Raw genomic sequence first — 23,730 nt, forward strand, 5'->3', positions numbered from 1 at the left:
TTTTTCTTCGTTGCTGTCGTGCTTCCCTTTGTTGACATTGTTGTGCAGCGGTGCGCTATTCTCTATTTGGGCTGAGTTTCTCAATGGGCCCACGTTGTTGGCTCGGGCGTTTATTGATGGGCCCATCACGGAACTTGGGTTTTGTTGTGTTGTGTGGCCTTTTTGTTCTTTCTTCTTCGGTCTCGTTCCGTTGTCGGAGTCGCTCGAGACCTCGAATCGAGCCCAAAACCCTTTGCCTCGACCGTTCCACTGCACTTCAGCACTTGTCCTCGTCGCCGCCGATGACTCGCATCACCGCGCCGCCGCCGCCGTCCTCGCCCCCGGAGTCTCCACCTCCCATCCGCCACTCGCCGGCACCGGCGACCCCGCCCTCCCGCCGCCGTGGCCGCCACTCGCCGTCCCCGTCCCTCGCGCTCACCCCCTCATCCGCTTCGACCTCCGCCGCCACCTCCTCGAGACCGAAGCTGCGCTCCACGCCGAAGCGGTCCTACACGCCGGCGCAGTGGGTGCCGCTGTCCTCCCACCCCGCCTTCTCCAGACGCGACGGCGAGGGCGGCGGTGGCGGCGCCGCGTGGGACGCCACAGCGTCGCGGCTGTACGCGTGGGACCCTTCGGCGTGCGGCGCCCACCGGATAGGCGTGCGGATTAGGGACCCGGAGGCGGAGAATGATGGGGAGGAGGTCGCCGTGGAAGCCGCCGTCCCTTCCGAGGTGAGGTGTTTCCCCTTGTGTTTGCGCTTTTCTTCTAGGGCCATGTGAAAACGCTTGGGATCGCTTCTGTTCTCTCCGTAAGTTCGATCCGGTAGGAGCTTATGTTTGAGAATTCGCTGTAGTGACGACCTCAATATGCAATTCGCTTCCACCTTAATACTAAAATTTTCAGAGTACCTTGATACTAAATTTGCCAGTGAAGCTTCTGTTGCCGAGGTGCTGTGGAACTGTGTGCACATTGGGATTGTTAGTGCTGCAAGTGGAATTAGAGTGCAGGTAGCAGCTGTACAACTTGTGTGGTGGCTTGTACTGTCTAATTTCTAGAAATGGGAAGCTTGTTTTTAGCACCATGTTTGACAGGATGGGAAGGACTAGAAGAGGCAAGAGTTCCTTCCAATCTCTGTTCCCATCTAGTTTTAGGGGGCCTGTCTCCCTCTTCCCATTCTGTTGAGCATGTTATTCAAACATGTTAGTATGCAATCCCTAGCATACAAGACCAGCTTCTACACATGAGACTGCAGTCGCGCAACATCTTAGCTGCATGTTTCTATCTTCTGGTGATTTGGCGGGAACATAGAAGCAGCAGACATCCTCATCCCTATTACTTCTGCAAAGAAATTATCTGATTCCTTCCTCACAATAGTGAATGGGTCATATTCCCTGTGGGAGCGAGAATTCCTTCCCTCAGAGTGATATGATTCTTTTTGAAGGTGGTGGTTCTTATTTAATATTTTGACGTTTAATGACACTTTTAATTCTACCCACCTGATTTTGTTCTTTGCAGTATCACTTCACCTGACCTCAGTTTTGTGCATGAAATTCTGTCATAATTGAATTAGAAAAAAACAATGTGCTATGCTTGTACTCCAGGAGCAGAAATCTTTTATAAGTCGCAACACTAGTGCGTTGGTTTGTTACGGATGTCATATTCCATGGTACTTCATTCTGAGTTATTACTTTTGCTGTACAGATTTTGATGCCAGAGACTGATCTTGGTTACGTGGTCACTCATGTATCACTTAACACTGATGGTTCATCACTGCTACTTGTTGGATCACATCATCTTAGTGTCCTGTACGTACATGAGAGGGTGTCTGAAGACGGTGATACAATCATATGCAGGTATATAGCTGCTCCATACTGCTTTATCACATACTGACTTCATTCACTTGTTCCTTCATTTCCTGACTGTTACCACTGTGTAAGTTGCAAAGCTAATATTGTAACAAAATCAATTGAAAAAAATTTCCCCCAGCATTCCATTGTTCATGCACCTGAAGATCATTTTTCAACTTGATATTGTTATAATTAGATTATTAATTACTGAAGAAGGTGCCCCAAAAGCTTGCATCCATCTACACTATAGATTAAGGGAACATATCTGGTGCAAACCAGATACCCCGTGCAACCTTGGAAACTCTGAATCAAGGCTACAAGATGCTAATCCAATGGATAGGGTTAGAGATGGGGTTATTTTGCACTTAACCGCCTGCCGGCCAGCAATGCAAAATTGGTTTTTTGCGAATCCCCCCGCCCCTTCCATCCAAACCCCCCTGCGGACCTATCTAGGGACGCCGCCGCCGCCGCCCCGTGTTGGCGATTCGCTGCCGCTCGTGGCCTTCCACCGGCCTGGTGAGAGCGCCGCCGCCCATGGCCCGTCCTCGCGCCAGTCGAAGTCGGTCGGGAGGATGGGCGCCTGGTGCGCCGCCGACCCCTTGAGCAGGTCCCGAGCGGAGGAGCGGCGGAGGCTGAGGAACTGGCGGCGAAACTCGTCGGGGGTGAGGTCGGAGAACTGGGTGACCTCGTGGACGGCCGTGGGGTTGAGCCGCTGGTGGCTCCGCGCGCAGCGGAGGTTGGCCTTGAACACGGACATCTGGTGCGCGAGCTCACCATCACCAGGCCGGCGGAGGGCCACGGGTGGCGGCGCCCTTACCAGGCTGGCGGAGGGCCACGGTCGGCGGCGAAGGGGCGAACAGTGCCGCCGCCGCCGGCGTCCCTGGATGGGTCCGCATAGGGGTTTGGATGGAAGGGGCAGGGGGGATTCGCAAAAAAACCAATTTTGCATTGCTGGCCGGCAGGCGATTAAGTGCAAAATAACCCCATCTCTAACCCTATCAATTGGATTAGCATCTTGTGGCCTTGATTCAGAGTTTCCAAGGTTGCATGGGGTATCTGGTTTGCACCAGATACGTTCCCATAGATTAATGAGCTGTTTATCTATCTCATAGCTTGTTTTTTGTCTTTATTTTACTAGAACATTTTCTTTCCTACATTCGACTTATATATTTGAAATTCACAACAGGACTGCACCAGTTGCTTCTCAGATCCTACCCAGTAACAGTGACGGCATAAAAGTTCTGCAGGCATCTTGGCATCCTTTTAGCAACAACCATTTTGCAGTTTTGACATCAGATGCTGTTTTCAGGTATGCTAAACGAAATTTGGTTCTATGTGGACAAATGCCATTCGATTACTGTATAAGCTTCTTTGTCTTCAGTTTATTACAGTCGGAGTGACTGAGAAAGATGAGAAGCATGTCTCACACCAGTTCTTATATTTTTCTTTATAATCCTTTGATTGAAAATCAATAAATCGTTCTGCAGGCTATTTGATCTGTCATCCGATTTAGAGCAGCCAGAGCAGGAATTTTATTTGCAGCCAATACTACCTGGGAAATGTCAGAATGCTTCGGCGATTTGTCCAGTGGCATTCTCTTATGGGAGTGATCATCTATGGGATAGATTTTCGGTATGTTACATAAATAAGCTTATCTAGATCTTATAAAAGTCCTCTAGAAAAACTGAATTAGTTGTATCATCTATATTAGGTATCAAGAAGAAAAAAAATCAGAATTGATTTTTTTTATTCATCTGGATTATTATGATAATTAGCAATGAAGATTATGCACTTGTTCAAATCATCCTTAGGGCAATTTACTTGTTATATAATCTCCACAATTTGCACTAGTGACATCTTTGTACAATGAACATGGAAATGACATGCTATTTTTTTTGTTTGTTTGTGTGTCCACACTGCACATATAATTTTTTCCCTGTGGGATCTACTCCTGCAGTAAGTCATAACTGAGTTACAGGAATACATGGCATGGTGGCGGCTATCAAATTTAGTTTGAAGTTAACATTTAGACATGCCACTCTTTATAGTTACCATTTAATTTTGTGTTGGATGGCTTATTCTTCTGCTTGATTTCACATATGCAGGTTTTCATCTTATTCAGTGATGGTTCAATTTTTGTGCTCTGTCCTGTTGTTCCATTTGGAAGGTAATATGACTTCTTTAGTTCTTTGTGTTTAATTATTGGATTATTTTAATTTTTCTACACTGCCTGACATTGTTGAAGCTACAAATTCTTAGATTTTTTATTTTGCAAAAGGCATCTGTTAGACCAGTAAATCGAAATTTAATGCCTCAATGTTACTTAAATCCACAATGTCTTTCTCTATCTGCAGGTTTGTCTTTATTTTTGAGATTTGTTTTTCTATGATGCAGTGATTATAGCAAGAAACATATCCAAGAAATATATGAAGATGTTAATGCATTTGGATTGAAATCTTCAAATCCAAATGTTGTCACTAACTCACATTTGGCCATAGCTTGGTTGGAGGCAACATTTCCTGACTTGTTACATCAATCAACAGAAACCAGTTTGCTGATGTCAAAAGCTCATCCATATGCGCCTGTAGATGATTCTCTAACTTTACAGGTCTGCTTGTACTTCGATTTTATGATATATTTGTCTGAGACCTTGTGCTATGCAGCAATCGGTGAGTGTCTGTTTATTACAAAATAACACTCAAAACACTGAGAGTCTGCTTATATAACTAAATGACTTCCCAATGGAGCAGTATAGTAAAGTGGTGCTGCTCATTTTGATATTGGAATACAGGCTGATATTTCTCTTACCTTTTTAGTTACTTTTATCGTATGTCGGGGTGTGGGGTGGCTAGATTTGTAACTTGTCCTCGTACTACATTATTGCATATAGTTGGTCAGTGTAGCATCAAGCAAATACTTTTTTAGGGAAAGAAGTGGATGGCTATGTTCCAAAACCAGTTTTGCGGAAAATAAAAGAGAATAGAATGTTTACTAGTATACAATAAATTAATAATCCACACTTTTGGGGGCGGTTCACAGTGTTTATGTATGAAGAAAAGGAACTGAAATATTAGAAGGTTACCTTACTTTCAATAGGTAAAGCGTCCTCTATAAGTTAATCTATTATAAGCTTGATGTTTCAAGGAACAAGAACAGTTGTCTACTAAATAACTTATCTCTGATTGCCATTTATCTATTTCATTATTATTATCTTGCACAAAATTTACAATCTTTTGAAAAGAAAGTTACAAAATATCATCAATTGGATAAGTGAACTGCTTGGGGAGTGTTCCTTCATTTATTTGACATTCCAAATTCAAATTGCTATTGTACATTGATCCAGTTGAGCATCCATGCAGGGGCCTCTTTGTAGGGTTTGTGAGGAAAACAATGAATCTGAAGGCAAGACTAGCACTTGTGAAGGCAAAGCTGTAGGTTTTATGTACAGTTCTGCTGGCAAAGATTCAGTTCTCGTGACTGCCTGGGGTAGTGGACAGCTCCAGGTTGATGCACTTGCTGATGAAATTCAACCACAGTGGAACATTGGGATTCCTACTCGCCTTAATGTCGATTCACATGGAAAAATAAAGAGTGTTGCCATGATATGTGACTCCAATTCACAAGATCCGTTAGCCTTGAGATCGCATCGACCATCCAGTATGGGATCAAATGTGAAGAGCAACATAGAAGCCGTTTGGATGGGGCACTCTCCTCCTTTGCTAAGGCTTGCAATTGTGGATTTAGCGCTACCAAAAACTCCTAGTGATAGCTCTTTGTCCCTGTTTCTAGATCCCCTTGTTCCAGAGAGATTTTATTGTGCTCATGGTGGGGGCCTTGACATGGTCACGCTGCACTTCCTACCATTTTCATACCCTGAAATGGCTTCAACACCACCCTCCGTGCATCCTATCCTCACTACAGGCAATAGTGAAACAAGTTCTCCTTTCCTTTGTGGATTTGTTACCATAGCTGATGCATATGGTCACGTACAGTTAGTTGGCATCACATGCCTGGGTGAGTGCTTTGTGGTGGAGATGAAGGGTTGGAAGGAACCTACACCTCTTCAGCTTGACATAGATAGCAAGAGTATTAAGGATGTGGAGCCTCCTGCAACTGGAATGATCAGCAAGGAGCTTATTGCTGGTCCAGACCCACCCATACTTCCATCTTCGTCAAGCCTGAAGTCATTGACCCCTGACTCTATTGAAGGAAAATCCACGCTTCATCACTATATTAAGGTCTTCCACGAGTACTATGTGGAATACGGACACAAGGTACGGAATTTTTACCATGATGTTTTGTAGGCAGTCCTTATCATATTTGCATATTTTTCAGACCATAAAACACTATTTGCTATTGTTGGTGGACAACTGCAAGTATGCAATCACTCAGTTCTGCAGATACCTGAAATTGTTAACATCATTACTGATTAGATAATAATAAATGAAGGGATGAAAGGAAAATACGCTGATCAAGAGTTTGATGATAATTAGGTCTTCATTGAGCTCAAGGAGCATGCAGACTATGTGAAGACAGAACTTGAAGACAAACAGAAACGCTTAGAAGCAGTGAAGAAATCACTTCTATCCATAGAAACCAAAGACCAAGACATTAACAAGAGGATAGATCGGGCCTTCAAGGTGTACGAACTGTTGGAGAAGCGGATAGATAGCTTCAAGATGCTTCCTGCTGCAAATAAGAAACCATTATCTCAGGCAGAGCAGGAGTTCAAGGCACAGCTAGGTCTGTACATGTGTTAGCTGACCTCACATTCTTTTCCTGCAGTCTCATGTGCTAACAGAATTTGTATCCGCTAAAACTTTTTGCAGATAGATTTGCAGATGTGGAGCTGGATGCTTTGCGTTCTTCTATTGCTGCCCTGAGCGCGAGGATGAAGCGGTTTGCTCAGCAGCCCGTGGGAGGTACAGCTGGCACAGGAGTGATACTGTGGCAGGCTCCGAAGGCGGGACGAAGCCATATTTCTGAATCCCAGATGTCGCTGCTGAAATCTTCGCTCGAGAAGCTCTCGATCCTCAACGAAGAAAACAATCTGAAGTTGCGGCTAATTGATCATGAACTCAAGAACAAGGAGCAATAGGTGATATGCTGTTGTCCGAAGGCAAAAAAATGTAGTTGTTGGGCACAAGACTAACAATCTTATGGTTGGCAGGTCTTGGCCCATATGTGAATTTCATAGAGACAGTTTGCTATCACACTTTATGTGGCGAAGGTCTGGTGGTCCTGTGAACTTCACTGAATGCAGCAGCAACTTTTGGTTAAACTTTTCAAGGGAAGGCTGCACACGATGCGAAGTGTCAAGCAGTTAGCTCTGCAATTGGGTATCTGGGTGATGTAACTAAACTAATCCCGTGTAGTTCTTGCATTCTGCCAGTTTGGGCCATCGTGTATTTCTCGTACAACCTTAACATTACGGAGTTGCAAACTGCTAATCCGTGTTTTGTGTGTAGTCCAGTGGGTACAGATTAGATGATCGGTGATTGAAAAGGGGGTTCACCTCGACGACCGAGAGCATTGACTGGCATTGGATGAGGTTCGGTTGCCGGCTCGCCCTGGTACTAGCGTGTGTTTCGTATGGCCGGCGTACGCCTGCTTGTTCACGTTAAGCCTTTTTAGTGGGGAATAGTCTAGATCGTGCTACCACATGAGATGAGCGTCTAAACCGGTGTGGTGTCCGGTGGTGCATCACAACAAATAGTGAGGGAGGTGCAATCACGTATGCATGCATATTTTGAGCTTGTAAAGGAAGAAAAAGAGTACACACTCGTGCTGATTTCTGCTGTAATTTCCCGCACAAGGTTTAGTACTGAACTTCTGATCCGTCCCTTCCGTGATGTTTGCGACAAAAACCAGAAGGAAAGTTTGGTTTTGGACACGTAAGGATTCCCGTTTCAAGAACGGCCGTACCACCGAACTTCCTCAGTTTGTAAAAAACACGATCAAAATTTCACATCAGCATACCACGTTCACGTTTCACCATCAAATTCCTCCCTCGGTACTTTGCACGAGTATATAAACCTCTTGGGTCAATCTACGTATAAAAGAACATTGCATGCTCTTAACGTTTGAAAAGTGTGCAATATCAGCATTGCACACAGAGAATTAAACCGTGGCAAAAACGTGTTCCAGGACAAACACTTGAGCATATTACATCACAGGGAAAAGAAAGCAGGCAGGAGCGCTGGGCTTTGACCCAGGCCATATCCCAGATTCCCAACGTCGATCCTATAACGCCAATTCAAGTAAATTCTCTACTCATGATTCTTCAAAGGTCTTCAGACCAACAACAAAGATCCTATAACGTCAATTCAAGTAAATTCTCAACTCATGATTCTTCAAAGGTCTTCAGACCAACAACAAATTTCCGCACACTACATACTCAAAAAGGGGGAAAAACGAATAAGCAAAGGTATAGCAGGGATTTGTAAGTTCAGGCCACCAACACAACCCTCTACAGACCCAGGCATCTATGCTTACGAGGTGTACTCGAAGGGTTGAGGTGGCTGCGGCTCCTCATCTACAGCCATGGCGGATGATCCGGATCCTTGTTGACCTGCAGCAGCTGCCGTGTTGCCAGTGGTTGCTGCAACTGTTGAAGGGGCATCGGTCAACGCGAGGTCCTCAGCTTCAGTGGGCTGCAGGTCCCGGAGGAGGATGAATCCAGAGGGAGCAGGCTTCACCGGGACGTATCGGCTACCTTCGATAAACCTGATGAACTTCTCCTGGGCAGGAATGACACGAGCCGGGTTTGTGAGGAGCTGGAAGGTTGGCTCGGGTTCAGGGGCCTTCTTCTCTGCGGCGTTATCAACCTTGGAACAACAAGAAATACAGGTAAGTCCATGGTGTCTCCAACTATCTTTAAATATACAGCTTTAAGCCAGCTTATGTTAAACAGCAAATTCGTCTGGATCACAATCAAGTAAATTTATTAAATTCATTAAATGTCCAGTAATAGTTTTATGAGCTTCCCTCAGCAAGTGTTTGGTTACAGCATTTGTTATACAGTGATTATTGATTACTAAAGACTCGTTACACAAAGCATCATCCCAATCTCTTACTCGTGGATGTTAACACATAGAACACAATGTTACAAAAAGAAAACACAATTAAGAAAAAAAGGTACAGTAGCTATTTATTACCTGCATTGCATCAGCATCCTTCTCCTGAGTTTTAGCCGCCTTGCCTGAAGTAGAACCAGAAGCCTCTTCTGTGGCCTTCTCCTGGTTAGCTTTGCTTTCTGCATCCTTCTTTGCCCTAGATTTTGCCTTGGCGTAAGTTGACAAAATAGCCGTTGGCAGCTTAACAGTTGAAGTTGTAGTCTGCTGAGTTGTCGGTTTGGGATACTCGAAAAGAGACGGTTTAGCATGTGACAGGAACTCAAACTTCGGCACTTTCAGATCAGAGTTGAGCCCAATGAAGGCTGTTGGTGAGAAGGCCAGGCTGATGAAATATAAGAGAGGATACCAGTACCAGAACTGACTGAAAACGGCGAGACCAACCACAGCAGTGAGTTTGTCATGCTTGTTCCTTGAGAGGAGCTTGATTGTGACATTCCTACCACCAGCATCGAGAATGCCAGAAGCTAGTATGGCGCCCATTTTGCTCATGGTGTCCTCATGCTTGTCAAGAATTATCTTTTCCAACTGACGCCTGAATGCTCCAACACGAGAATCAAAGGATTCATTGGTCTGGATCATTACCATTGCCATAGCAATAAGTGCTCCCTGGCGCACGAAATCAACAACATCTGATGTAAGAGGCTCCAGCAAGGAGATCGCATCACTTAATCCGGTTCCTGCACAAGATATCCCAACAGCTAAGGCTGCACCATAACGAACATGTGGGTTGTATGATTCAGAGAGCAGGGACACAATTCTTGGAGTCTGCAGAATCACAGAAGAAGGTGTAAGGTGCAGACTAAAAAAGTAGTATTGATGCTTGTGGTCTTGTGGACGAAAGTTCATGTATGATAATCCACAGAAATAGAGTTACGCAAACGCATCTAGTTAAACATAAGGTAACTAAATGCAATCTAGCTATTAATTCCACAAACCTGCTCGGGTTCATTGTATAGAACAAATCCAAGAGCCATAACTGCAGTTCTCCGAACATCATCACTAACATCCGATACAGCAAAATGCAACAGCTGATGGATAGCTTTGTTGTTTGCAGTTCCCCTGTAGGCTAGAGCCAATGCGTACATACCACCATAACGTAGTATGGGATCTTGATCTCTAGTCATTTGTTCAATCAAGGTGTCTGCTTCTTCTTCCCTGCCATATACTGTCAACGCAATGCCCAGAGACAAACCCCTAAAGAAAGAGAGCAAGAGAAATGTCAGAATAGGTGCTTCTTGAGAAATACCAAGCAGCTATAGAACAGCACTGACCTTATAATCTTTTCATGTTGTGTATCATGAGCATAAGCAAGCATCTCACTAGCCTTCTCACTGGCAGTCCCAACCATGAGCAAGCCCATGCCAATACCAGCAGCCTCACCAGCCACAGCACTGTCTGTGTAAAGGACATTCTTTATGTCCTCATATATCTCCTCATCTGCTGTGCCCAAAGCTGCAAGCCCAAGTCCCAAACATGCACCATGTTGGATGACCTGTATGGCATTGGTTTGGAGTTAGAGAAGTATGCATGAAATGAATAACGAGATAATAACAGGAAGAAACAATAATCACCTCAGCACTGGTGTTGCGAAGACTTTCACGGAGGAACTGCTTGATTCCTTCACCATGATTGGCATGAATCAGACCTAACGCATAGAGGGCACCACCTTCTGAATATGGACTGCCACCACCAACTGCACCACTTTGAGGTAGGTAGGGGGCCATTAAAGCCCGGCCTTGTTGAAGGTGGCCTCTATGAATGACACCTAGTCCAGCAGTTGCACTGAATTTCGCCCAATTGGTTGCTCTGCTTAACCACTCCTGCAATATAACACCAAAATAAGATGGTGAGATGGCTAAAATATATGATGCAGAGGCAGCAAGTAGAAAAATAGAAGTACCAGATTCTCTCTTAGGAAAGTGTCTACGGTAGTTCCTGCATGCATGACTGCATTGGCACATATTGTTGCACTGTGGCAAACACTGTTTCTCATTTCCACAGCCTGCTTTATTGTTTTCAGAATTAAAAGATCCGACCTGTTGAAACAAGAACCAAGCCAAATCAGTATCAGGTGGGAAAGGCATATGCTCAAGGTCAGTTGTCACCATTTAACAAGTAATAAATCACTTTACCTATTGTGGCTATATAGAAATTGCAATGTCAGCTGAATAGAAGTTTCCCCTGATAGTATTCCTTTAATTTTGCCAAGCCTGTCGGTGTGTGCTATCTCATTCGGATCCACAGTATGAGCATTTCCATTCGGTGTAGTTGTGTCATCACTCATTTGAACATCTCCAGCTGCTTCTGTGCCTGTACCCGCACTAGCAGTTTGATCATCTTGTAAAGCTGACCCAGTGTCTGGGTTAGATGGCACAGGGGTCGGCGAGGCCAGACGATTTCTCACATTCAAAAGGAAGGCCTGGTTTTCGTTCTCTACAAGATCGAAAGCAATCTGATATGCGAGGAGAGCATCATCCTGGAGAATGTGCATAATATCTCATGTAAGCAACTACAAATGGCATCAAATAATGCAGCAGAACAAAGACCAAAAATGTACCTTGCTTCCAGAAAGCAGCTTGTCCAATATGCTTGCGACGGTTTCTGGCTCACCCAGAAACATAAGACACTGGCAAATGCTCAGATAATCTGGATTTGGCAAAGTTTTGTATATTTTAACAAGACAGCGGAGAACCTGCAAAGAGAGTGAGGAATTTGATCAGACAGTTAAATTTTGTTTTAGCAGTTACGCCAGAATTGGTACAACTCTAAAGATCTATGCATTTGCGTCTAACAAAACTAAATACTGAGTGTGCTAGATAGGCTTTTTACCTCAAAGCGATATTCACGGTGATTAACATATTGATGAGAAAGGTTGATGCAATACGATAGAGCCCCTTGAATATTATCACACCGAACGATTGCTTCCTCCAGCTTATCCAGCCTCCTGCATTCAACAGCCATACCCATGGCCTGTTGATATTTTCCATCAAGGATACACCTGAGATAATGAATTAACATTAGGAACATAGCTAATCTGACGAACTGGCAGATACCACAAATCAATAGAATATCTTCATACTTTTCAAGCATCCTCTCCACTATGGCCTCCAATCGAGGATCAATGTTCTCCTCCTCCTCCGTAGCTTTTGAGGCTCTGGTCTTGATACTGGCATACTCATCTAATGCTTTGGCTGAAAGAGAAAAACCAGCAATTGAACATGATGACCAAAATGTACTACTATGATAGTGTCATCCATAATAGCTCAACTCAAGATCCTTCTCACCTAAAAGAGCATGGGCATAATCAGAATCGTCGGAAACATCAAATAGGGGTCCAGCACCAAGTGCATATGACAGCGAATCATTTAGCTCACCCAGGTAGTAAAATACCTTCATGATATAGAACAAATTTTCAGCATTAATGTTGCAGAAGAATGACCTTTTCATAGAAATATAAAAATATCAAGACATAATACCTTAGAAACGACTAGTGCTGCAAGCTGCCTCTGATCAAACTCCTCATCTTCATACAAGCTCTCACTGCAGGAAAAGGAAAAGGTTGGAACCTGATTAGTCACTTAAATTATTCGACATACAAGAAAAGGGCACACTTTGTGCTTGCTCAGTCATGAACTAATCACAAAAAATATAGGGCCAGATGGAGTTAATTTGTTGTATGTTACCATCCTAGTACCTAGCTCCATAACTAAAACCCACGTAAAATTGTAGCTACACTATCAAAGGTAGGGTAACTTCCATGAAACGCATAGGCATATAATGAAATCTAACTTGGTGTATACAATTAGAAACAGAAATTAAAGTCAAATCACATACGAAAGGATTCTCCATGTGGAATAAACATTCCAGGAACAAGAAATTTATAATATAAAAGAAAACAACTATCAAGACACATAACCACCTAGAAATGACCAGCTTATCATACTGCATCCGAATTGTGCATTTACTCAACAGAACGGGGAAAGTCCCGATCACATGAAATAAATTTGATGAAGGAAATGATAGACGTGCATTTATTTTCCTACCATCGGTTGAAACCAAGCAGATACTTCCCATCCCCACTTCACACAATGTTTCCCTTATATTTTAAAACATAATTGTATTCCAAAATTTTATGATCAATCACCACTCTCAGTTCTCTCCTACTGATATCCCCCTTTACTTCAGGCGAATAGCTAAGCCTCTCCACCAAAACCCATACTAAATCCAAGCAAGGGTAAGGCTGCAAAACATTGGAATTTTTACTTTGGAGTACCAATTCAGCTACAAGAACCAGTATATGTAGCTATGTTATCACTACAAAGAACACATGAACACGAATTGGCCCTCCGGAATTCCCATCTAACAGATCAGAACCGACCCATGACCTACGTTTCCCTTGCACAAACTCCTGATCGAACTGAATGAATCGGACAACACCAACAGCATCAGGGCAACGTCCCCTCCGTAGTTCTGATCAATCAGCGAGGCAGATCGAAACACTAAAAAGTCGAGCCCAGCCGCGGCGTGCGCCCGAACGAATCGCATAGACACAGCAGCTACAGCGGCGGGAACTAGCATGCCAGCGGAAGCGAAGAGCGGAGGAGGCAGGACGGCGGGGCTCACATGGTGGGGACGCTGGTGGAGATCTCGGGCCAGAAGAGGTGGACGACGGAGTTGAGGCTGGTGAGCGCATGCAGCTTCAGCTCCGGCGCCGGCTCCTGCAGCATCGCGAGGAGCCCGCTGGCGGAGCTCACCGTGGCCACCGCCGCCATGGCCGCCGCTGCCGTCCGTACGCCGCCGCCGCCGAGGGCGTGCGAGGGTTTGGGCGTCGCGAGTTCTGCTTGGATGAGTCGGCTCGGCGACGACACGGGAAGGCGAAGTGAAAACAATCAGAAGAGCAAGGTGCGGTTTGCAAATATAGAAACCGTACGAGGGTTGAGTCGTCAGCCTAATCGGACTCGAGGAAACGTATTCTTTCGATAGGGAAAAGAGTTCAGAAATTTCTGTTTTGTTATCTTTCCTGTATACAAACTTTTCTCAAATTATTTTGTAAAGCATGTTTCTGTAAAATAAAAATATAAGAAATACCGAATTTTATAGGAAGACATTATCTAATATGCGATAAATAACATTTCTCCCCATCCATCTATAACACTCGCCGTTCCACGTAGTTGTATCATGTCATCTTAATATTTTTAGTCGATCGATTTTTTTACATTGTACATGATTGACAACTCCTCGCTCCAACGCATGGCAAATGACTTAGGAACTCATAGTTTGCACATCAAGAGTAGAAACGCATGTTAATTTTTCTGTCTACTTACACATGTGTGTTTGGTGGGAACTCATAAGGTGTCATGGTGTTATCGGGGAACTTATTTGGCTACGAGGATGGTCCTCCATTTGTTGGTGTTTTTGTGATCACGGTGTAAACTTAGATTCAAAATTGAGCATATCTTATCTCCTAGTCGTACTCCATTATTAGGCCTTACCCTTATAACCTTATTCCTTGCTTTGTGTTGAGACTGCGCTATTTCAGTTTACCAAGCACGAGAGACTGCTAATAATTAAGCATAGCGACCTTAGTTAACATCGAGTGAATTAAAGACTCTTTCATGTATGGCCCTTTATGTAAAAAAGTGCAAGGGCACGTCTGCCATCAGAATTGAGTTACGAGGGTTTTAGTGCAATTATCCATGTGATCTAAATTCTTCGCCCTCTTTTATCCTGTTCCCCTCGGTCTTCAGTCTCTCCACTCCACACCCCCCGATTTCTCCCTCGTCAAATCTGCCAGCTTGCTACTTGGAGTAAGGAAAGGTAAATCCTATTTGCATGAATTCTGATGAAGATTCCACCTATGGCCATATCTAGTCCGTTAAGTGTTAAGCGTAAGGCGATTTCTGCTATCATTTTTTTGCATTCTTCAAATTTGAAGCCGCCGTTTTTTCCTATGGTTCCGCTGTCGCTTGATCGGCTTCGAACCCATCATGCAGCGCCATTAGAACTCCGTAACTATATTACTGATGATTCTTGGAAATTAAAGTAAAATTTTACTTACCTGTCTTAAACTCTTAATGTCAATGGCTGCACGCCATATGTTCGTCGAAATAGCTATCCGTAGGGTATGGGCCAATTACTCCTTTTATAGTATTTGAAGCGAATCTGACAATGTTCTTACAAAATCATCATGTAAACATAATGCTGTTCGAATCTTTAAAATTCATTGCTTATTTCCTTTGACCATGTAGTTGATGCATTCAGCGAAGGACTCTTGTCCATTGCTTTCATCGAGTCCTTTAGACTTTAGAGTACAATAGAAGCATTTTGTCAGTCTACATTGATGCTAAAACTGCATACTTTTAACTATATACATATCTTAGATGCTCTCTGCATTACTTGCTCCTACACAGGAGGGATGGAGGTCAAAGTTACATGGCTTACAAGAGAACACCCAGTACCTCCCCTTCTGCTGGCATTCATCACAGACATAGGCCTTAGCCATGTCCAACTCAAGCTCATGCCTGTGTCGTGGATTGTTCACTCGGCGTGGCAGCTTGTCTCCTTCCTTCCTGAGTGCTTCATTCACCTCAGAAACTCTAGATTCTGTGAATGGGAATGCTGTTGCACCGTAAGTTGAGATTGCTGTCCTGCCATCTGTTTTTAGAACTTTACCATCCAAACCAAGTATCAGGAGCGCTGGGATGCCCTTGATAGCGAATATTCTTGTAAGCTCTTGCCTAGCAGTGTCAGAGTAAGGGATGGCAAGCCATGGTGTTGCACTTAGGCTTTCTTCGAATTCCTCTTTACTGCGGTCTATAGAAATGAAGATAACCTCAAAGCTTCTAGGTCTCAAGATTTTCAGTTCATTGTACACCTCCATGAGCTGTTTCGTGAAGGCACGGCAAGGTGGGCACCAGTGTGCCCCAAAATACAGGCCGACAGTCTTGCCAGTAAGGTCAGCTATAGAAACCTGAAAAATTGTCATAGGAGGTTGAAATTTGACTAAATGGATTAGAAGGGATAATGCAAACTAGAAATTGATGCAAGCCTAATATATGAGACACTTAATATGGCTTCACAATTATCAACAACTGCACATCACCATGGAAGTGTTGTTGGTCAATGGTTAGCTACAATCAAATTATCTGAAAATTTTCCCCAATGGTTGCTACCATGTAGTTTGCTTATACAATATTAAGAAACTACAGTCGTTTTCATCGTGTGTTTTATGCTTTATATGGCTAGAACTATAAGATAAGTGTAGATAGATTAATGATATATATTAATCTTCTGTTTCCAATTAATATGTTATCTTTTCTTGTAGAACAAAATTAATGAGATCCTAACATGTATAATATTGTGCTTGAATAATAGTTTGTATTAATGTGCACTGTTTGACTCCTTTCTGCAAGGTTTTGTTGTTTCCCTGTCATGGATATGCCTACTGACACAGTTTCTCAAGTCTGTATCTAAACCATTTTTCTCACCTGAATCACGTCCTAGTTTTTTCACAAACTTTCTAGTGCAGTATCAAACATATTACCAATTAACAGAGCGGTTCATGAGATTTTTGCTCACCTTTGTGCCATATGCACTTACGACATAGTCTCTGTCCTTGCAGCCAAGAAGCTCCTGAAGCTTACCTCCTTGTCTCCTGGCATCATCTATGGCCTCCAGCTCCCCTCGCCTCTTTACACTGAAGGGGTATGCTTCTGCTCCGTACTCCTCAACCAGCTTCACTGCATCCTCTTCGAATCCTAACTCACCAGATGGTGTTACTGACAAAGGAATCAATGCGGGGATGTGCTCAATTCCAAAATGGCTGCACAACTTTCTCCTTAGGCTGGAGTTGAATGGCAGAGCGAGCCATGGCATGCTTTTGAAGTGATCCAAGAAGCTGGTCTCGTCATGATCAAGTGATATGAAGATAATTTCGATATTCTTGCCAGTATTGCGGAGCATTGTGTAGATTTGGACTAGCTTTGGGGTGAAGTTCCTGCATGGCCTGCACCAGTGAGCTGAGAAGAAGAGGCAGGTCACCTTCCCTTCAATGGAGGACAGAGGTACTTCCTGCTTTTTCACAAATGATATCAAATTCTTTCAGTCAGACATATTTGGTAAAACAAGAAGTATTTTTCTTTTGAGAACAAGCGCAGCAAAATTGAACACACCGTTTTTTTTACTATAGTTTAGTTTTAAAATGAAACAGTAAGTGCTATTACTTTGAAAGAATGATGTCAGGTACGTATGTTTGCTATTTGACCTCAGGCAGATAATTCCTTTTATGCATGGGGAAGTAAGGACCACAACGATTTTCTCCTGGAGAAGCTCTACAAAATTGATGTTTGTTTACTGGGGTTAAAACTTGCTCGCATACCAACATGTTTCGGAACATAAACTTAGGTAGGAACTAGTTACGCAGAGTAAACTGAAAAGTCCACGCTTCATTTCTGAATGGTGTCAGAAAACAAAATTCATTTAGAACATTGGGACAAAACAAAAAACGTTTGAAGATCAGAGTTCTGCCATTCCTCTCTCACCTTTCCTCCATTGGATAGAAGAGATTGAACACCAGCCAGCTGTAACATTTCCACATGTTTCTTCACCTCCTCCCTTCCTTCCATCTCTCCGCCTTGTGCCTGTGTGGCAACAGCAATGAAACAAGAAAAACGTTTGGTTGTCTTTAGGTTCCGTCGTAAACATCGATGCTTCAGGTTTTAAGGATGGATGGCTGTTCCTAGGAATGGCATCTTTGGCATGTTGTGTGTGCAATTGGTCGAGTAATATTCTAGCAATATGCTTTCCAATATCCCAGCAGCCGTGGTGAAAACAGCAAGGTCGGATAAGGATAAAACCGACGGGCAGCCGGGCACCAAAGCTGAGCAAGTGCGCATGGGACGGCAAGCAGAACAGAATGGTGTGCTCATCCTCCAAACCAAATCAGCATGGATGCCGGATGGTGATGTGGACGGCAAGGCGCCCCGGCCCGTGTGATTCCCTTTTACCGCAGTTGCTGTCTGCTCCTCCTCTTTCTGGACTTGCAATTTGTAATCCGGATACGCCCTGCAGTACAGCTTCTGAACTCTGCTAATTTTGGATGCCTGTCGTTCCAACGCTCTACGAATTGGAGGGATTTTCGCTCTGACTGTCTGTATGACACAACGGTTGGGAGAGCGTCAAGTGTCGCGCACAACACTGGAACCTTTTTTGTACGGCTCGGTTAATTATCGTTGCAGTTTCACCTCGTCAAAGGTTTTTCGTCTGTGAGATTGTAAGATCAACTGACGGCGTTCTACTGGCGTTGGCGTGTCCTTACGGCCCAATGATGATGGCCCTGATGATAACAAACAGCCCAGGCCGCCAGGCGTCTAGTAGCCCAATGGCGGCAGAGGCCACCGCTCGCTGGCTCGCTGCTGCCGCACCCCGCAAGCCACACGCGCGCGAGCGGCCAAACTTCCGCGTGCCGTGGCATCAGCTGCTGCTGCCGCGTGCCGGCTCCGCACCGCACGGCTGCACCGCGGCGGCATCGGCCGCGCGCCCGCGACGTTGGACGCTGGCGCCTCCGCGCCGTTCCCGCAACGAAATTTACAAAGCCCCTACCGCCTCGCTGGGTCCGCGCGTACGCCACGGTATTTCTCGGCATACTAGTCCGTTCCTAGCTACTCTACTCCTACTCGGCTTTCTCATTTCTGCCTGCGTGCAGCAGCGTCCGTCGCGTAATCTGAAGGGCCCCGGAGAGGCAACGTGCGGCCGGTTTCTTTGTCGGGAGCCGAGAAGCATCCTCGCAGTCGCAACTCGGGCACGGCAGCACAGGTCTCTCCACAGACAGGACGAGACGACGACTCACGGGTCGTCCGTCTACAAAAGCACAAAGGCCTTTATCGTTCTGCGCCTGCCTGCGTTACCTTCGCCTCGAATCAACCAAACGCTGCCCGATGCAGCAGGGGTCTCGACTTGTCCTCTACGTCGCGAGGAAGGAAAGCGCGTGTACGCGCTAAGGGCACGGTCGCTGCGCTCTGACTCGGCAGCCTTCAGCCTTTCACACTGTGGCCGTGCGCATGCGGAGCCGCCTCCTCGCTTTCCAGCTTCCTCCTCCCAAACTTTCTTCCCAAGAATGGGGTCGACATCGTCACGTCGCTGTGACTGTGTCAATGCAAGATGAAGATGGCTTGGCAAAGGGAGGTGAGTGAGAGCGACCCGTAGGATAGGGTCGAGCAAGACGAGGGACGGGGGTGGCCATCTTTTGCAGCTCGATGTCGACCTCCCTCATGGGGGTTCATGAGATCACAGTCCCTATCTGCGAAGCCCTTTTGCCACCGAAATGCAGTTTTTTTCCTTTGATTTGAAAATACAACTCTGAAAAATGAACCATAAATCATGTCATCATATCAACTCTACAAGCCACCGCAAACACATAAGTCTCCTAAAAAGTAAAAAAGAAAAGAAAAATACAAACCCATATTTGAAGAAGGGTGGTTCAATTTTGATCTCACATATTTAAAAACAAAGTAAACACTTACAAACCCGAAAACCTTTTCTATTTTGAGCTAAAATGAGTAGGTCCTCTTGGAGTCCTGGTTCTACGTGGAGTGCCACATAGGTCATACTTAGCCAAAACTTATTTGTTGGCGTGAGAAGCATTAGTAGCTATTTAAACGGTTGGGTTTTATCTTGATTCGAAGACAAGGAACGAAAATTAAATAAATGACGTGAAGACTTTTGAGGGGAAAAAAGATTTGTCACCCAAATTGTCCTCCAGCGACCCTTTTATTATACCCTGTTCTCCCCTAACAAGTTCAGTACCGCACACAACTCGTCACCCTCGTTCTTCGCCCACTCTTGCGTAGGTAGGCTCCCCCCACCACGCCACCGCCCTCCGTCGCAGCTGCGCTTCAGTCCTCTCTCCCTTCTCTCGTTGACGTCCCCGTCGTCGTCCTCTTCCGCCGCCGGAGTGGAGTGGGAATTCACCTGGACTTGGATTGACTTCTTTGGCTGGTACGGAAAACCTTGCTAGCTTGCCATCTGCAGAATCTTCTCTTTGCTGCTTCATCGCATAGATGCTCGATTCTGTTTGGTTGACGACTTGACGTTGCGGATTATTTGCTTGGTAGGGGTACTAATAGCAGTTCATATTTCCAAAAATTTTCAGTGGTTCAACTGAACCCCCATTCCCCCATGCAGTTCGTTCGTGATCAGCTTGTTAGGAAGCTGAAGTTCCTATGTACTCAGTCGCTTTGTAGGGCATTTGTGTTTGACCAAATGTTTAAGACTTGTAAAATTTCAGCTGTAAAAAATGGCGCTTCAAGATGTGTCCCTATTCAGTTTTCTTCAGACTCCCTGAAGAAATAGCATCAGTTACTGTGTAGTGTATAATGGGAACTTGTTGGCGATGCGCTGATCACATGCAATTTCTGTAAAGTTAGCCAAAGTCTGGAACGGTACACATATATCCATTCAGTATAACGAGACTAGTTCATGTTTGGTTGGGCCTGCTAGTGTCATCATATTATTTGTTACACGCTACTTTGCGCCCATCACAATGTAACTTATGCTGCTATGCTGAACTTACATATGGTGTTCCTTTTGAATAGATCATATGGTGCCATCGGAATCACAGATTGTAGTCGAGAAAAATCCTTCCACGAGTGTGGATGCCAAAGAGCAGATTATAACAGTAATGCTTGTTCGTAGTTTTCATCTTCTTTGCTAAATAATGAAGCATTGCTAACAGGAATGTTGCTGTTCTGTCAGCTTGTTTCAAGCAAAGATAAAGAAGTATCTACTACTATCGTGCGAGGTGCAAGCTCATTAGAATCACCAAAAGGTGCTCAAGAGGAGGCTAGCTTTATGGGTAAAGGTGGAGAACAACAGTTTGGCTACCAGCCTAATGTGTACGGCTCTCAGCCACAAACACTCTTTTCTGGAGGTTAGGATGTATTTCTGTCTCTCTACGTTGATGCATACTCCTACCTGTACATTATTGCACCAGATAAAAGCATGACTGCATGAGGATGTTGCATAGCATGGTCTAAAATCTCTCCAAGAAACTCACCCTTCTTTTGAAAAGTCCGGTCTTAGCTCTACCTTGGCCTCATGGAAGGGCAGAAAAACGTAGTTTGAATTTTCCCAATTATGTTTTTGCTGATTGATAAGGCAGCATATTGTCCTTTCATGATTTTCTACCTTTTTAGGGCCCATGATTTCTTTTCCCTGCTCGACTTGATCTAAGCCTTTTACTTTCTTCTTCAGGTTATTTGAACCATTTGGGTCAATGGGAAGAATATCCATATGTTGCGAGTGTGGAGAGACTTGATTCTGCATACCCTGTAAGTATTGGGCTGTTGATCTTTTCCTGCTTCCTCGTTTTTCCTGATCAAGTTTTAAGTGGTTTTACGGGAAAACTGGTTACTAATGTTTCTCCTCGATACGCAAATAATCCACAGGTGATGTATGGAGCTTACTCCCCTCTGTCAACCTTTGGAGACAGCCAGTCATATTTCCCTTTTCTCTACCCCATGTCAAGTCCTTACTACCAGCCGGCTGCTTCTCCAAGCATGGGATATTCAAGTTCTGCTACAGGAATATCACAATTTGATCCTATGCACCAGTATTACCTTCCTGACGCACTCTACTACTCACTGACTCCTGGCTTCCATCAGCCTTTTGGTTCCTTTGATGCAGGTGCAATTTCATTTTTCTTAATATATTTTGTGGCTCCTCGTAATATATATGAAAATTTAATTTCTGTTTTCAGTATCACATATATTTTGCTATATTATAGCATGGCATTTGTACTGATTTTGTGGAGTTGTTGCAGTTCCAATGCAATCTAGTGGTGTTTCTGAAGTTTTTGGGCAAGGAACTGCACCCCTGAGTTCTGGAATGGTATGCGGTTATGCAACTGTATTTTAGCATGTTTTTCATTGATTACATTAGTGGTTATGCAATTGTATTTTAGCATGTTACCTATACCTACATTGATTTTAAAAGTCAGTTTTGTATTTTTTTTTCCTTTTACTGCACCTACCATGTCACTAATGTTGTTTTAAAACTGATGGCATGCATTCTTGCAGCACCAGGAATCCATGGATAACTCTGGATCATATACTGCATTCCAACAGGGTGGTAAATTTGGAGGCAGTACACCATGTTGGAGGGCTAGTAGCAGATTTGGCACCTTCAACAAAGGCTTCAAGCATGAGAAGGGCTCTGTTGACTTTCTGAATGAGCAAAGCCGTGGTCCAAGGGCTGCCAAAACAAAGAAAGAAGTGGAGAGCTCTTCAGCTGAGGACAAAAATAAAAAGACATTGTTAACAGTTGATCCTGAGAAGTATAACCACCCTGATTTTGCCACTGAGTACAAGGATGCCAAATTCTTCGTAATAAAGTCATATACTGAAGATCACATTCACAAAAGCATAAAGTATAATGTCTGGGCAAGCACTGCCAGCGGGAACAGAAAGCTAAATGCTGCTTATCGTGAGGCAAAAGAAAGAGAAGATTATTGTCCTATTTTCTTGTTTTTCTCGGTATGATCATTCACTTCACTGTTAGTTTCTTTTTTATCTTTTTTGCTGAGAAAACAGAACAACTTTTTCAGACCTAGGACCACAAGGTTACAGTATGATTTCTTTGCAGGTTAATGGCAGTGGTCAGTTCTGCGGTGTAGCTGAGATGATTGGACCTGTTGACTTTGACAAGAGTGTTGATTACTGGCAGAATGACAGATGGAGTGGCCAGTTCCCTGTGAAATGGCACACTGTTAAGGATGTCCCAAACAACCTCGTTCGGCACATCATCCTGGAGAACAATGAGAACAAGCGCGTGACAAACAGCAGGGACACGCAGGAGGTGCAACTAATGACATGGCCCCTTGTTAAATCCTTGTGTTGATGGGGTTCCTTTTGAGCAGTAATAAACTTGACTAACTTGCAGGTGAAACTGGAGCAAGGTGTCCAGATGCTAGCCATCTTCAAGAACCATGGAGCCGAGACAACCATCCTTGAGGATTTTGACTTCTATGAGCAACGAGAGAAGGCTATGTTGGACGATAGGCAGCAGTGGAAGGTACAGTGTGCTGAAGCCAAGGCCCAGAAGCTGGTGAAGACCAGTGCAGCTGTGGGCATTGTGACTCAAATCTCAGACACCATTGCACAGGCTGTCCAGCTGGAAGAAACCAAGGACAGAGAAATCAGACTGAATGTTGGAGACACTGCAACTGCTGAGAACGCTTCTGCTGCTCCTGTGAAGCCTGAAGAAGCCATGCCAAATACGGCGGAATCTGGAACAAAGGAAAGTGGTTGATTGTTCCTTCACCTTTCATGATTAATTATGAGGAGCAGCTGTATCTGATGATATGTCATAGAGGCGAGATGGAAAACGGAGTACCCAAAAAATGGGAGTTGCTGGCTATTTTGTACAGCATAGGCTAGAGGTGAAGGCACCTCATCTGTTTTCTTCTCTGACTGACTTTCACTGAGCCCCCTCAAGAATGATGCCCAGTGACTTAGCGATGAGGGTGAGCTGCATTTAAACGTGGGAGTACATTAGCTTTTGTATAGCTTACAGTTGAATCACTACTACTCTATTAGCCATTTAATTGCATTTCCCCAGCGACCTGGTCACCTTACTCAGTATTGTTATGTCGTTTTTTTTTTCAGTGGCACATTGCTTATTCCATCAACAACTGTACATTAGAAATATCCTTGTCAAAATTTAAAAAAACTGTACCTTAGAAATACGTGAAATTGCTTCAGAGTTCAGACTCT

General features: G+C 44.3%; 4 protein-coding genes and 1 long non-coding RNA gene across 10 annotated transcripts; 3 read left to right on the forward strand and 2 right to left on the reverse strand.

Annotated features, from left to right (window-relative positions):
* Positions 1-202: 202 nt before the first annotated feature.
* LOC101759810 (nuclear pore complex protein NUP88) lies at positions 203-7,346 on the forward strand. Of its 2 annotated transcripts, XM_004976689.4 has the most exons (10): positions 203-710; positions 1,681-1,832; positions 3,013-3,135; positions 3,314-3,458; positions 3,932-3,993; positions 4,221-4,434; positions 5,186-6,100; positions 6,320-6,569; positions 6,656-6,924; positions 6,997-7,346. In XM_004976689.4, exons 1-9 carry the CDS (start codon positions 282-284, stop codon positions 6,922-6,924), a joined length of 2,559 nt encoding a protein of 852 aa, XP_004976746.2. In that variant the 5' UTR covers positions 203-281; the 3' UTR covers positions 6,997-7,346. The 2 variants fall into 2 exon arrangements, with proteins under 2 accessions (XP_004976746.2, XP_014661073.1); XM_014805587.2 differs by having other exon boundaries at positions 6,656-7,346.
* A 735-nt stretch (positions 7,347-8,081) lies between these two features.
* Positions 8,082-13,846, reverse strand: LOC101760225 (26S proteasome non-ATPase regulatory subunit 1 homolog A). 2 transcript variants are annotated; one of them, XM_004976690.2, is made up of 13 exons: positions 13,586-13,846; positions 12,439-12,502; positions 12,247-12,352; positions 12,042-12,153; positions 11,792-11,960; positions 11,520-11,654; positions 11,095-11,438; positions 10,863-10,998; positions 10,534-10,782; positions 10,234-10,454; positions 9,898-10,156; positions 8,984-9,727; positions 8,082-8,653 (listed from the first exon to the last, which is right to left on the reverse strand). In XM_004976690.2, the coding sequence occupies exons 1-13, from the start codon at positions 13,732-13,734 to the stop codon at positions 8,318-8,320; spliced, it is 3,024 nt and encodes a 1,007-aa protein (XP_004976747.1). In that variant the 5' UTR covers positions 13,735-13,846; the 3' UTR covers positions 8,082-8,317. The 2 variants fall into 2 exon arrangements, with proteins under 2 accessions (XP_004976747.1, XP_012703193.1); XM_012847739.2 differs by having other exon boundaries at positions 11,792-12,153.
* A 798-nt stretch (positions 13,847-14,644) lies between these two features.
* LOC111257846 lies at positions 14,645-17,130 on the forward strand. Its single transcript, XR_002678412.1, has 3 exons — positions 14,645-14,779; positions 15,373-15,590; positions 16,584-17,130. It is a non-coding gene; the product is annotated as an uncharacterized LOC111257846 (long non-coding RNA).
* LOC101761169 (probable nucleoredoxin 3) lies at positions 15,153-18,050 on the reverse strand. Its single transcript, XM_004976692.3, has 3 exons — positions 17,503-18,050; positions 16,541-17,032; positions 15,153-15,932 (listed from the first exon to the last, which is right to left on the reverse strand). The coding sequence occupies exons 1-3, from the start codon at positions 17,584-17,586 to the stop codon at positions 15,339-15,341; spliced, it is 1,170 nt and encodes a 389-aa protein (XP_004976749.1). The 5' UTR covers positions 17,587-18,050; the 3' UTR covers positions 15,153-15,338.
* A 1,693-nt stretch (positions 18,051-19,743) lies between these two features.
* On the forward strand, positions 19,744-23,595 carry LOC101761965 (probable ATP-dependent RNA helicase YTHDC2). Of its 4 annotated transcripts, XM_004976694.3 has the most exons (9): positions 19,744-19,957; positions 20,554-20,636; positions 20,714-20,888; positions 21,212-21,288; positions 21,406-21,643; positions 21,780-21,847; positions 22,036-22,491; positions 22,601-22,813; positions 22,898-23,595. In XM_004976694.3, exons 2-9 carry the CDS (start codon positions 20,559-20,561, stop codon positions 23,264-23,266), a joined length of 1,674 nt encoding a protein of 557 aa, XP_004976751.1. In that variant the 5' UTR covers positions 19,744-19,957; positions 20,554-20,558; the 3' UTR covers positions 23,267-23,595. The 4 variants fall into 4 exon arrangements, with proteins under 4 accessions (XP_004976751.1, XP_022683832.1, XP_022683833.1 ...); XM_022828097.1 differs by lacking the exon at positions 20,554-20,636 and having other exon boundaries at positions 19,745-19,957; positions 20,694-20,888; XM_022828098.1 differs by lacking the exon at positions 20,554-20,636 and having other exon boundaries at positions 19,748-19,957.
* The last annotated feature ends 135 nt before the right edge of the window (positions 23,596-23,730 follow it).

The sequence above is a fragment of the Setaria italica genome, chromosome VII, assembly GCF_000263155.2.
Source record: "Setaria italica strain Yugu1 chromosome VII, Setaria_italica_v2.0, whole genome shotgun sequence".
NCBI lineage: Eukaryota > Viridiplantae > Streptophyta > Magnoliopsida > Poales > Poaceae > Setaria > Setaria italica.

Bases quoted from the DNA above. Each gene is read 5' to 3' on its own strand.
- LOC101759810 (XM_014805587.2), top strand. From the start codon at position 282: ATGACTCGCATCACCGCGCCGCCGCCGCCGTCCTCGCCCCCGGAGTCT. The intron at 1,833-3,012 runs GTATATAGCTGC...AATTCACAACAG, and splicing joins GGTGATACAATCATATGCAG to GACTGCACCAGTTGCTTCTC. The intron at 6,570-6,655 runs GTCTGTACATGT...AACTTTTTGCAG, and splicing joins GGAGTTCAAGGCACAGCTAG to ATAGATTTGCAGATGTGGAG.
- LOC101760225 (XM_012847739.2), bottom strand. From the start codon at position 13,734: ATGGCGGCGGTGGCCACGGTGAGCTCCGCCAGCGGGCTCCTCGCGATG. The intron at 11,439-11,519 runs GTACATTTTTGG...CACATTCTCCAG, and splicing joins AGCTGCTTTCTGGAAGCAAG to GATGATGCTCTCCTCGCATA. The intron at 10,999-11,094 runs GTAAAGTGATTT...TTGTTTCAACAG, and splicing joins TTTCTATATAGCCACAATAG to GTCGGATCTTTTAATTCTGA.
- LOC101761169 (XM_004976692.3), bottom strand. From the start codon at position 17,586: ATGGAAGGAAGGGAGGAGGTGAAGAAACATGTGGAAATGTTACAGCTG. The intron at 17,033-17,502 runs GTGAGAGAGGAA...GTGAAAAAGCAG, and splicing joins TTCTATCCAATGGAGGAAAG to GAAGTACCTCTGTCCTCCAT. The intron at 15,933-16,540 runs GTGAGCAAAAAT...ACAATTTTTCAG, and splicing joins TAAGTGCATATGGCACAAAG to GTTTCTATAGCTGACCTTAC.
- LOC101761965 (XM_004976694.3), top strand. From the start codon at position 20,559: ATGGTGCCATCGGAATCACAGATTGTAGTCGAGAAAAATCCTTCCACG. The intron at 20,637-20,713 runs GTAATGCTTGTT...CTGTTCTGTCAG, and splicing joins CCAAAGAGCAGATTATAACA to CTTGTTTCAAGCAAAGATAA. The intron at 21,848-22,035 runs GTATGCGGTTAT...GCATTCTTGCAG, and splicing joins CACCCCTGAGTTCTGGAATG to CACCAGGAATCCATGGATAA.